Source organism: Podarcis vaucheri, assembly GCF_965113315.1.
Source record: "Podarcis vaucheri genome assembly, chromosome: Z".
Classification (NCBI taxonomy): domain Eukaryota; kingdom Metazoa; phylum Chordata; class Lepidosauria; order Squamata; family Lacertidae; genus Podarcis; species Podarcis vaucheri.
Genome location: NC_138758.1, coordinates 19,862,376 through 19,875,768, shown reverse-complemented (window position 1 = coordinate 19,875,768; position 13,393 = coordinate 19,862,376). Strand labels below are relative to the sequence as shown.

The window sequence follows — 13,393 nt, the reverse complement described above, 5'->3', positions numbered from 1 at the left end:
AACAATTTATGAACTTTCACCTTGTCGTACCATAAATATGCATGCCAACCAAAAGCATTGTCAAACCCTTCCAGATCTAGGACATCAGTGTTCTCCAACAGGAACCAATCCTTCAACCAGCAGAAGGCTGCAGCTTCATAGTACAACCTCAAGTCCGGCAGGGCAAACCCCCCTCTTTCTTTCGAGTCAGTTAGTATTTTAAATTTTATTCGGGGCTTTTTGCCCTGCCAGACAAACCTAGATATGTCCTTCTGCCATTTTCCAAAACATTCTACTCTGTCCACGATCTGTAGGGTTTGAAACAAGAATAACATTTTCGGCAATACATTCATCTTTATAGCTGCAATTCGACCCGACAAGGTGAGTTTCAATCTTGACCAAATTTCCAAATCCTTTTTAATTTCCAACCAACATTTTTCATAATTATCTTTAAATAAGTTCAAGTTTTTGGGGGACAAATATACCCCTAGGTATTTCACTTTTTTAACCACACTTAATTCTGTTTCTTTCTGGTACCTCTCTGTTTCTGTAGATGTCAAATTTTTAGCCAAGACCTTAGTTTTTTGCTTGTTCAGCTTGAATCCCGCCACCCGACCAAACTCCGAAATAAGTTCTAAAACTCTTTTTGTACTAGATTCTGGCTCCTGTAATGTTAAGACTAGGTCATCTGCAAAAGCTTTCAATTTGTATTGTTTCACTCCGACCTCCGCCATTAAAATTCCAATTTGACTCAGTTTAAAGAATACAATAGTCCCTGTACAGTCAAAAAGCTCTCCAGAGCACTTTTTGAAGTTAAACAAAGTTTCATAGAAGGTGTCTGCAACAGTGTCACATCCAATCTATTTCTGCTCAATAGTATCAGTTAAGTTCCTGTAAGTTTCAGTAACTGTATCCGCAGTTTGACCGATCTCTCCTACCTGGCAGCCCGACAATCTGGCTCTTTAAAGTTGCAGCCCATAAAACGGGAGGAGAGTCCCAACTTAATGCTTAAAATCCCTTTAATTCAATAGCAGTTCTTTTCTTTCACTTTGAAGAAAACAGCTCCATAAGCGCACAAAAGTTTTAACTTTCCGCAATCCCTTTTAACGTGCTTCCCGCTTCTCAAATTCTTGCTTTGATCTTGCCAGCAATGCCGGGAGACGGACTTCCCTTTTCTCGTCTCCCGGTTTCAGCCGAATTTTACAAATTATTTGCCAATTTTAGTGTCCGTTACTCACGGGTATGTTGCTTGCAGCTTGATGTTTTTAGGAAGAAAGGTCGGCGCTCATCTGCAACAGCCGCGCGGCTTCGCTTCCGCGGAAAGAGCGATGAACTCACAGCACCGCTCCCCCTCCTTCACTCTGGAGCTCCTTACGGGGTCCCTTCTGTGATTTCAGGGTAGCTTCTGGTGCCCGCCGAGTCCCACGGCCACGGGCTCACTCTACCCGTGGTTTTTCTTAGTGGGTTGCCGCTAGGTATTTGCATATCTTTCTATCAGCCATTCAGTCATCCCTCACACGTAAATGCACTGGCCTGTTACTTTCCTGACTGCAAAATAAATAAATAAATAAAAATTCTTCAAAACACTGGATTTCTTGCGCTGGGGAGCAAGAAGCCTTACATCCACTTTTAGGTGACACAATCTAAAGTCCTGGTATGCACTTGAATCCCTCTTGCAAAACACCATCATTCAGGGTAGATAAAATAAAGTTATCCTTCAAGCAGCTCAACTGTGGAACTCACCCAAACTGGAGGCAGTGATGGCCATCAATCTACAAGGCTTTAAAAGAAGATTAGACAAATTCATGGAGGCGAGGGCTATCGAAGGCTAGTAGCCGTCTAGGCGGAAATACTTCTGAATACTAATTGCTGGAAACCACAAGAGGGGTGAGTGCTCTCGTGCTCTGGTCCTGCTTGCAATTGGTTTGGCCACTGTGAGAACAGGATGCTGGACTGGATTTGCCTCTGACCTGATCCAGTAGGTCCTTCTTACGTGCGTATATTCTGGAGGCACTCACAGGCATGTGATTTAGAAAAGTAGTGGAACTTTTATCCTTTCCTTGGCTGGCTGCTCTTGCCTCTCCTACTGGCAATACTGGCTTCACTTCTTAATCCAGCACAAGGAAAAGATCACCTTGCCAATTATCACTCATTAAAGTCACAACAGAACCAAAAAAAAAAAGGGGGGGGAGCTCAGAAACAGGCGCAGGTGGTGGTTCTGCTGGCAAGAATGGGAAAGATCCAGTTTGCAAGGAGGAACTTTGATTTGAGGGTTAATAGAAGAAGCTACAGGTAGTTGGGGACGGTAGGTGTCGCAACAACTGCTAGGTATAGCGCACCTGTGAATAGCAATGCTGGAGACAAAACAGTTGAGAGCGGCTGCAGATTTCATGTCTCTCCTCTTGAGGGCTTCCTAGAGATCTGGCTGGACACTTTTTGAAACTAGAACTTGATTTGTTCCAGGAGGGTGGGTGTCTCCTTTAAAACCTTGGAGCAATGGGCAGCTGAAACTTGCCAATAGAAGAATAGCAATGGGACTCTTCTAGTAGCCTTCCCTTGCAGCGATTTCTTGGACTCTTTTAATGGGGGTGGGACACCTCAGGCCACGAGGCCTGGAGAGCCACTGCCAGCCAGGGTTGACAATACTGAATGCAGTAGGCTAATGATCTGACCTTGTATAAGGCAGCTTTACATGTTCCTATGATACTGAGTTTTGCTTGCCTGACAGGAGGATAGTAAGTATGTTAGTGTGTGCAGAAGCTACTCTAATCATAATCATAATAATTTTATTATTTATACCCCACCCATCTGGCTGGGTTTCCCCAGACACTCTGGGCGGCTCCCAACTGAAGACTAAAAATAAAATAAAACTTCAAACATTAAAAACTTCCCTAAACAGGACCGCCTTCAGAATGTCTTCTAAAAGTCAGATAGTTGTTTATTTCCTTGACATCTGGTGGGAGGGTGTTCCACAGGGTGGGCGCCACTACCGAAAAGGCCCTTTGCCTGCTTCCATGTAACCTCACTTCTTGCAGGGAGGGAACTGTCAGAAGGCCCGCAACACTGGACCTCAGTGTCCGGGCTGAACGATGTGTGTGTGTGTGTGTGTGTGTGTGTGTGTGTGTGTGTGTGTACCAAAAGATACATAATTAAAATACATTATGGAATGTCAATGATAAAAATATACAATAGCAAAAAGCATACTGACAGACAGCCTAATAAAAAAAATAGTCATAATAACAACAGTCCTCCCCCCTTTTTACAGGCCCTAAATGACTCCAACCCTGTGTACCTGAAGGAGGCGCTCCACCGATATCGTTCAGCTCAGAGGGTCTTCTGGTGGTTCCCTCATTGCAAGAGATGAGGTTACAGGGAACCAGGCAGAGGGCCTTTGCAGTAGTGGTGCCTGGCCACTGGAACACCCTCCCATCAGATGTCAAGGAGATAAACAGCCAGTGCTTTTTTCCTTTAAAAAAATGCTTAGGGGTACTCTCATTTTGACTCAAGGAAATCACCATTTTATATTTCAAATCAGGAAAAATAAATATAGTAAAGTACAAAGATTCACAAAATGCTTAGGGGTATGTGTATCCCTGAGTCCCCGCCCCCGAAAAAAGCACTGTAAACAGCTATGTGATTTTTAGAAGACATCTGAAGGCAGCTCTGGTTAAGGAAGATTTTAGCGTGTGATGTTGTATTGCGTTTTTACTATAGTGGTACCTTGGGTTACAGACGCTTCAAGTTACAGACTCCACTAGCCCAGAAATAGTACCTCGGGTTAAGAACTTTGCTTCAGGATGAGAACAGAAATCGTGTGGCGGCGCAGCGGCAGTCGGAGGCCCCATTAGCTGGTATCTCAGGTTAAGAACAGTTTCAGGTTAAGAACGGACCTCCGGAACGAATTAAGTTCTTAACCTGAGGTACCACTGTATTTTTGTATGGGAGCTGCCCAGTCAAATCGATGGCGTAATAGTAATAATAATAATAATAATAATAATAATAATAATAGTTAATAGTTATAGGCCTGGGTATAGAGGAATGTTTTGCCTGGTGCCTAAAGACATGTAATGAAGGCGCCAGGTGAGCCTCTCTGTGGAGAGCATTCCACAATTGGGGAGCCACCACAGAAAAGGCCCGTTTTCTTGTTGCCACCCTCTGAACCTCTGTGGGATGGAGGATATAGAGAAGGGCCTCAGATGACAAGCACAGGGTCTAGGTTGGTTTGTATGGGGAGAGGCGATGCTTAAGGTGTTGCAGTCCTGAGCCATGTAAGGCTATACTATACAAAGGTAATTTTTTAAAGTTGCTCCACCTCCTTTTGCCTCTGGCACGTGGCTTCCTGAAAGTTGCCCAGAAGGAAGTGCAGCCCTCAGGCTGAAAAGGGTTTCCCATCCCTGCGCTTATAAGACTGTGCTTTTCAGCTTGGATGGACTCTTGACTCCAGCAAAACTTTGGCAGGAAGCAAAGGAAATGCATCATCAAGGAGGTGGCATTTGCCACCAAGAAGCGCCCACCTCTGCAGGGCTTTTCATAGGGCAGGGGAAGTGGGTAATCTTTACACAGTAACATCCTGTGAAGCGGAAATGCTGGTTTGCATTTTGCATATACAAAAAAGAAAATAAAAAATGGTACCATCTATTTTTCTGTCCATTCCATTCAGTCCAGGCCAAACTCATTGTTAACTTCAGAGAGCTGTTGACGTCACGACGTTTCATTTCTACCCCAGGTTCTCCCAGCCAAACCAAACAGTAATGAACTGTCTGATCTAGTCCAAACATTTGTTAAGGGCTACCTGTTCAAGCGACGATAGAATGGAAGCGTGAAAGGATGGTGGTGCATTAGGATGACAAACTGTCGCTGCAATAGATGGATGACTGGGATGATGAGAATCTCTTGCAAAATGATAACATATTGATCCTGCAGAGATAGATGGGTGGAGAGGATATAAAGGAGGGTCCAAACACGCAGGCCGCTGCGAGATCCTCACAGTTTGGCCAAGCTGCAAAGGGGGACAATGAAGATGCAGTTCCAGATTCTGGCGTATGTCATGGTAGCGCTTTCATCTATCTGCTGTGTAGCGGCCTATCCTGTTTACCCAGACATTAAGGCCATGCAAGGTAAGAAACAATCTTGATTATGATTTGGGGTGGAAGTTGGTCAGTGCTGTTGTGATGGTTTCACACTAGGTTACAAATGCATGTCAATATAAGCAGAGCATTGCTAGATCAGACCAAGGCCCATCTTGGCCTTCCCTAATCTGGTGCCTTTCATAAGTTATCAGGCTCTAACTCTCTTCAGTCCTTCTTAACATGGTCAATGGGAGTTGTAGTCCAAAAGTCCAGTGGTTGTACTCCAATGGTCAGGGATGATAGGAGTTGTAATCTTTCTGGAGAGCACCAGATTAAGGAACGTCTGATGTATCTGTTCTGCTTCCCATAGTGGGAAAGTTACAAGCACACATTTTTTTAAATGTTCTGTCCAGATTTTGTACCTACGGATTTTAACTTGGTGGATAACGCTGTTGGATTCATACCTGATGATACAGCTTCTTTTGGACTTCGTCCATCCCGGAATCTGAATGCAGCTCACTCTGCCCTGGAAGAAGGAATTAATCAGGTCCAGAAAAGCAGACAATGGAACGGTTAGTGTGGGTACATGATTTGGGGGCACTTCTTGATGGGCTGTTCGTTCACACAAAATGTGGTTATCGTCCCACACTTTTCTAGTGCAATCATCCCAGCACTTTTCTAACCGCAGGGAGTCCAATAAGAAAAGTGACAGAAAAAAGTAATGGAAAGTGCAGGATCATATCCGCTTGCTGGCATCGTCGTATAACCTCTGCACAAATGTATCTGCATGAATGCTAAATAATCAACTGATCTTAAAAACCCCTTAAAATCCCCTCTTTTACTGTACTCCTCCTCCCCATCAGCTCTGCATCATACCAGTGAATACTGGAATTAGGCTAGTAAGATGCTCCCTTAATTCTTTTTTTCTTTTTCTTTTCTGCTATCTCCGAATTATTTTTATTAATTTTCCAAATTATTACAAATCAAACCAAATTAATTAAATTTAATACAGTTTCTTAAAATCAGGTTTCCGGCTCCTGTTCCAAACGCATGACCACCATCGTTTCCACACATTGCCTCATGGTTTCTTATTTGGAGTCCTGTTGATACCCTTCACTTGAAGTTAAACCATTATTCCAGCTGGCCGCTTTTTTCACCTTACAAAAAGCACCTATGTTACATTTTATAAATAAGTAACCCATTTCACATGTGTAGTCCCTCATATATGTTGTTGTTCCAAACCTGGGAGGGTTAATTACTGTCTTCCATTGTTCAGTTCTTTGCAGTGTTTATCTGGATGGTATAAGGTCACATTCCATTCCTTCCGCTGTTTGCCGGCTAGCATAGGAGCCGCAGCCATAAATAACTCACAGAATGCATATCCAGTTAGGATTTGTTCAGAAAGAATGGATGCATCATAGATTCATAGAATTATAAATTCCAATGCTTATCCTGGCTACATGGGGCATTAACTGTCAGACCAGATAGGTCCTGCCCCTTCATTGTTTGTTATGTCCAGAATGTGTTCATTTGTCCTTCTCAGCAAATGATGCTCATTATAGTTCTCAGTTTCGGACTGAGATTACCGGTAGTTCCTCCTTAAAAACTTGGTTCCAACAATAGTGTGCACTTGACATTTTCTTCATTTTGCTTTCCAAATTACCAACTGGCATTGCCTGCCTCCCCTTTCTTCCTTTTTTTCCGCTTGAAAAATAACTGCGCGGCAAAAGCTCAGTTTCTTCCTGTTTGTGGGGCCGTTTCCAGATGTATTTTGTCATTGCAGGAGGCAAGGAGTCACTGCAAGATGACAGTGCCGATAACCTGGTGAGTGTCAAAGACATGCCCTCTCAACTTTTCACAGATTAATGTAGGACGCTCTTGTATACGTATAACATCTCTACCCTCAGCAAATGTGATGCTTTACATGCAAAAGGACCCAGGTTAAATCCCCAGCCCCTCCACATGGGACTAGGGAAAGCTCCTGTCTTGAAGCCTTGGAGTTGCACTGCCAATCAGTGCAAACAGTACTAAACTAAATGGACCAATGGTCTAACTAAGTATAAAGCAGCTTCTATGCTGCTAGATGTTGCCTGTACTATCACCCATTTATCTTTTCAGCCTCCAAAGCCTGTATTCATCCACTCTAGCTCTTTTCTCTGGAACTCCCAAACCTTCATGTTTTTAATAGAGTATCCGCATGTGGGTGACATTCATTCAGTGCATTTAGCGAGTTCAGTTTCCAAAACGACATGGGAACCAAAACACACCCATCCTTTGCAATATGCACACCTCTGAATTTTGCAATGCATTTCCCCAGTCAAATAATGTGTACAGAAATGCAGATACCAGGATAAAATGTGCATTAAAATGCGTAAATTGTGAAAATAGCATACAAAACCACATTCTATAGGGGTGGACTTAGTAAAATCACATATAAAAATGTGTATATTAAGAGAACTTGTCAGTAACATGTTGATTAATTTTCATGAGAACTTAAAAAAAATCACGAACTAATGTGAAAATGTGGGGAACTGAAAGTATAATTGGCATAACAAGTAATATCAAGAAATCAGAACCAACAGATTTGCCCACCCCTAACCCATAGAATCAGATTGGTTTTCTTGTACAGTTCTTATGTGTGTCTGTTCCTCCCTTTTCTGACACGCCTTTCTATATCACTGACATCTGATTGGTAGTATAAAAATGCATGTCAGAGGATGAAACGTAGAAATGTGTATTTTGAGAGAAAATGGGTTTAAAAACACATATGTAAATATGAACTTCCCAGGCAGATTTGAGGGGAGAATTGCAATATTATGTGGCACAGAGACAGAACAGTCTTATGAATGAATGCACACAAACCTGACATGGACTACGAGTGAACTGATTTCTCCATCTTCAATTTTCAGGTAGAGGATATCAAAGCCATTCTGTGGAAGCTGGCAGCAGCAGACAAGTTCCGCAGCCAGGCCTTTGTCAAAGCAGACCAGTCTCCTCAGAAGCCGAGCAAGAGAGGTGAGATGCCTCTGGATCTCAGTAATGTGGTTGAAAGGAGAACTTGAGCTGCTTTCTAAAATATGCAGGTGGTAGAATTCTGGATCATGTACAGGTGTAAGATCCCTGGGCAGAGGCCTCATAGAATTCTCAAATAGGGTTGGAGAAGAATTTCAATTCAGTTTTCATTTAAAGGTGAATCTAAAAGGTAAAGGTAAAGGTACCCCTGCCCATACGGGCCAGTCGTGTCCGACTCTAGGGTTGTGCGCCCATCTCACTTAAGAGGCTGGGGGCCAGCGCTGTCCACAGACACTTCCGGGTCATGTGGCCAGCATGACAAAGCTGCATTTGGCGATCCAGAGCAGCACACGGAAACGCCGAAAGGTGACTCTACCTACCAGTAATTTGCTCTTTCAATAATAATAATCCGTCCTTTTTCCTGGGGGTGTGTAGGGGTACACATACCCCTAAACATTTTGTGAATCTAAGTTTGGCCTCATTGAGGGGCAGTATTTCAATATGAATAGGAAAATGAGAGTACCCCTAACCTTTTTTTAAAAGAAAAAAAGCACTGATAACAGCAACAAATTTATTTAAAAAAAATAAATGAAAAATATTGATATAAGCATATACAAAATACAGTAAAAGTAATAAGTTGCTTTCAAGTTTTCCTCCCTATTGTACCTTCGTTTTACTTTTTCTATTTCTGCATGCATTTGTATTGGTTACCCTAATTTGCTCTTTCTGAAACAATACGAGAACCCGGTAACATCTAAAGGACACCACATGGCTCACCCCTGAGCTAAACGCATAGGGGAAAACAAGATGAATGTTATTTACACAATAGTGGTTTTTTTAAAAAAACAAAACCAACCAAAAACAAATAGCAGATTGAGGGGTGGGTGGGATCTGAAGCAGGGCAAAGGCTAGGGACAGGGAAGACATTAATACCTATATGAATATTGTAGTGCAGTTCCCCAGCCAAGTAATGTATACAAAAATGCATACGTTGGAATAAAATGTGCATCAGATGGGTAGATTGGTGAAAATAATGGATAATAATGCAATTACATTATGGAAGACCACGTTGCAGAAAGTGTGAAAGGCAAAAACTGCATGCAAAAATGTGTGTATTAAAAGAAATTCACACTAAAATACTGATAAATTTACATGAGTTTGTTTTTTTAAAAAAACCCCAACTGTTATGGAAATGTGGAGTCTGGAAAAATGAGAAACTGAGATAAACTGAAACTGACAGCTCTGCCCATCTCTAACAAAAGGTTAAAGCCTCTCCCCATCCTGAGGCCGTGATACCAACCATCCCCAACCCCACAACTCAGCACACATTTTTGTATGAATACGGTCACATGAAGTGAGCAGTTAGTGAAGTGTTTTGCTGGTGTTGGGATGTGGGTGGCGCTGTGGTCTAAACCACTGAGCCTAGGTCAGTGGTTTGAATCCCTATGACGGGGTGAGCTCCCGTTGCTCGGTCCCAGCTGCTGCCAACCTAGCAGTTTGAAAGCACGTCAAAGTGCAAGTAGGTACCACTGCAGCAGGAAGGTAAACAGCGTTTCCGTTTGCTGCTCTGGTTTCACCAGAAGTGGCTTAGTCATGCTGGCCACATGACCCAGAAGCTGTCTGCGGACAAACGCCGGCTCCCTCGGCCTATCGAGCGAGTTGAGCGCTGCAACCCCAGAGTCGTTCGCAACTGGACTTAACCGTCAGGGGTCCTTTACCTTTACCTTTTGCTGGTGCTATGCATTTGACCTGTGCTGTTCAATTTTAACCACAGGCTTAGCCACACATACCCACTTCTTTAGGTCAATTTGCGGTTCATAGACAAGTTAGTGCATCCCAAAATAAGAGCAGTGTTTCTTGCCATTAATTGTGGTGACTTCTTCCTTCCTGCCCCCCCTTTCACTTTTCTTTGCCAGCTTGTTTCTGGAAGTACTGCGTTACCAACTGAAGGCCAGGATCCGACTGATCTTCTCTGCGCATGTGTGCCCGTCTCCCCAAATGCCTCCCAGAGACTGCCTTCAAACCCAGTCTGTCCAGAATGTGGGCTCCTTGCTTACAGCTGCGCTTCAATGCATCAGTTAACCTTGAATCATGCCATGCCATTTTGGTTATGCAGAAGAATTTGCTTTGCCTTGCAGATAGAATCCTTCATATCATCACAACAGCCCCATGGTGGAGAACAGAAACCAGTTGCTGGCTTTGTTCATGGCATAGCAGATGCGGAAAAGAGAGACAGCTCAAGGAAAGAGCTTGCACCTTCGTTAAACTGGGTGGGGTAGTTGTGGAAGAGTCTGTTCTTCCAAAGCTCAAAGCCTAAACTCACCAAAACACATTGCCCTCCAGATGGTGCTGAACTACAACTCCCATCAGCACCAGCCAACGTGGCCAATGTTGAAGGATGGTGGGAGTTGGAGTCCAATAACAACTGGGAGGCCACTGGTTCCCCACTCCTGCTTGGGCAGCAGGTGAATTAAACTGGGCCTTGGATTGGCTTAAAATCAGATTCCATCATGAATAAACTTTATTCCTGAAGTCAAAACACAACAGCCTGTGTTGGCTGTTGGGTGAAGCTCCCACAAAGGCAAACCCCTTCCAGTTAGCAGACTTCAGAAAAAAAGCACCGGAGGAAGAACAGAAAGTTGCAAGATGCCTATTTTTATGTATTTATATTATATATTTATTTGCTGCTTAATCCACAAAAAAACCGATGGCTGTTTTTCATAAAAACAATGTAGAATAGTCATCAGAATAAAACAAACTTTAAAATGGAGTAGGCATAACATTTATCATAATAAAACAAGCAGTTTTTAAAATTAATAAAATTACATGCTTGTAAATTATTAATACCATTAAGATAGTGACATCGGGATGAATGGCCTCCGCAATGTTTAGCAATGCTAGGATGCAAGCAGACACCCCTTCATAAAATAACAATGGGGTGTACCCAGTACCAGTTCTAATCAGGGTAGCTCCATTGAAGTTACTAGACATGACTATGTTAGGTCCATTCATTTCCATGAACCTACTCTGAATAGACCTTAGTTGGATACAACCTAATTGTTTTAAGACTGCCTTGAAAATAAGCCCACAAAATTTATTAGCCTGCAGAGCTGTATTCTTTACCCTGCTAGAGGCTGGCAGAGAAGAAAGAGAGAGAGTTCCCTCTTTCAGCAACCCACGGCATTTCTATTCTGGCTGTAAAGGAAATGTGTGTTCTTTCCTCTGGCAGGCCAATTGTATGCTTGACACAGAGAAGGAGTTCTGTACCACCTCTTCCTCCCCTAACCTGCTCACTAACTTCTTATTGCAATGGTAGGGTTGGGGTATCGATTAGATTCAATTCACATTAAAAGCCAAGCCTATCTAATATGCACTTTCTCTGAATAGAAACACAACCAACCTTCAAAATCCACGGCTCTCTGAATTTTGCAGTCCAGTTCTCCAGGGTACATAAATGCATACATTAGGGCAGCATGTGCATAGAAATGCATATATTAGTGAAAATAAAATGCAAATAGGCATAATAAAGGGGGAAGTTGCTTCATATAAAAGGTGTATACACAAATGGGCATATTAGGATAAATCCTCACTAAAATGCTGGTGGGTTTTCATGTTAAAAAAACAATAATACAAACTTGATGTGGAAATACAGAGAACTGAACTGAAGATTTTGGGGGGTGGGTGTGAATGAGAAACTGAAAATGATAAGATTCATCTATTCTTAATTGCAACTGATGGTTTGTTCCCCGAGTGCTGCAAGGCATCTGCCATAGAATGCTTACTCACCTGGGGAGCAAGTAAAGTCATAGTCTGTCCCATTTGACCACTGTGGGTGATGATGCAAGTCTATAGGCCCTGCTGTGTAAGGGAGTGAAGATCTCATGTCCTGTTCCCCACCCCCACAACTGTTTAGACTGGGGTGATTATCCAAAGCAAGACCCCAAACAATAATGATTTTGGACAACATATTCCCCCATCCTGCATCCTTCTGCATTAATATGACCTACTTCATTGATCCCCATGACAGCAAGCCTGTGTTGTCTTTCCTTGTTGTACGGATTAAAATCTTTCTGTATTTATTACTGGGATTATTGTCTTTTTGTTTGCATTGCTGCCTGTTTCCATGGTCTTGCCTTCAGCTATTTTGGTTGTGCAATGCTCAATAAAGAACTGGCTATAATCTAACCTCTGCATAAACTGTGTACAAGCATATCAGGATGAATGCTCAAATGAACCAGTCATTTATAGGGGTCGTAATGGGGAGGCTGAACTTAAGCGTTATTTGGACCACTATATTTATCACAGTGGGGCAGGCACATGGATGCCAGTATGAATTGTTCTGCATAGAAACAATTGCAAGGCAGTGAACTGACTGTGTGAAACTTTCTTCATGCTGCACATAGATGCCAAAAAGAATCTGAAAAAAACCTACTAACAACTGTGCCATCTTAAGTACATGAAGAAGACTGTAGTGGGAATTTCCACAGAACTGTGCTTTAACAGCCAATAAACCGAATGTCAAAATATAAAGGATTTTATGTAGGGAAGGGAAAGGGGTAAGACAAAAACCTCTTACTTATTGCATGCATGCACACATACATACAAACCTTAAAAAAAATTAATAATGTCAGTCTCTGGATGCACATGACATTTTATTTCAGCATCAGTGAAGACTCCAGATTTGTTTTTTCTACGTAGCCCACACACCAACAGTCTAGTTCTATGGCATATTTTCTTGCCCCTGGAAAGAAACTGGTTTCATTCTGAAAATAAAAGTTCATCGCTCATTGATTCTACATTACCAATCATGGTGCCCCTTTGAAAACAGTCCTAGCAATGGGGAGCATATCCACAATTGTGGGTAGGTGTACAACACAGCTGCCACCACCGCTTCCTTCTTAGTTCCCTTGACATAGGAGCCAACTCATAGGGGCCAAGGGGTCCTCAGGCCCCCCAAATAAAATGTTTGAGACGTTGATGGGCATTGCCATTCAAATAGTGTCTGTGCATCATGTCATGCAATTGAATATGCAGGGCTGAGCTTACTTGGGTACCCCTCAATATTTTATTCAAGTTGGCTCCCCTCTCACCTGAGGCATGTGCAGGGAAGAATAACCTAATCAAGAGAAGTGTTTTCAAATGTGTATCAAGTAACGACACACAGCTTTGTAGACAACAGGATCTAGAATGGATCTAGACTGAAAGCAGCACATTGAGGACAAGCATAAACATAGTCCCTGTCCCCAGACTCATGATTTAAAAAGGATGAGGAGGGGAAAGGTTTCATAAGAAAATATAAAAGCATGCAGCTCCAACTTTCATCATATTGTCCA

The 13,393-nt window shown here is 42.6% G+C and overlaps 1 protein-coding gene across 2 annotated transcripts; it reads left to right on the top strand.

The window, feature by feature from the left end:
• Positions 1-1,794: 1,794 nt before the first annotated feature.
• On the top strand, positions 1,795-12,139 carry LOC309523640 (uncharacterized protein). 2 transcript variants are annotated; one of them, XM_082207624.1, is made up of 6 exons: positions 1,795-2,446; positions 4,903-5,096; positions 5,462-5,620; positions 6,832-6,872; positions 7,958-8,063; positions 9,977-12,139. In XM_082207624.1, the coding sequence occupies exons 2-6, from the start codon at positions 4,994-4,996 to the stop codon at positions 10,006-10,008; spliced, it is 441 nt and encodes a 146-aa protein (XP_082063750.1). In that variant the 5' UTR covers positions 1,795-2,446; positions 4,903-4,993; the 3' UTR covers positions 10,009-12,139. The 2 variants fall into 2 exon arrangements, with proteins under 2 accessions (XP_082063750.1, XP_082063749.1); XM_082207623.1 differs by lacking the exon at positions 1,795-2,446 and having other exon boundaries at positions 4,045-5,096.
• The last annotated feature ends 1,254 nt before the right edge of the window (positions 12,140-13,393 follow it).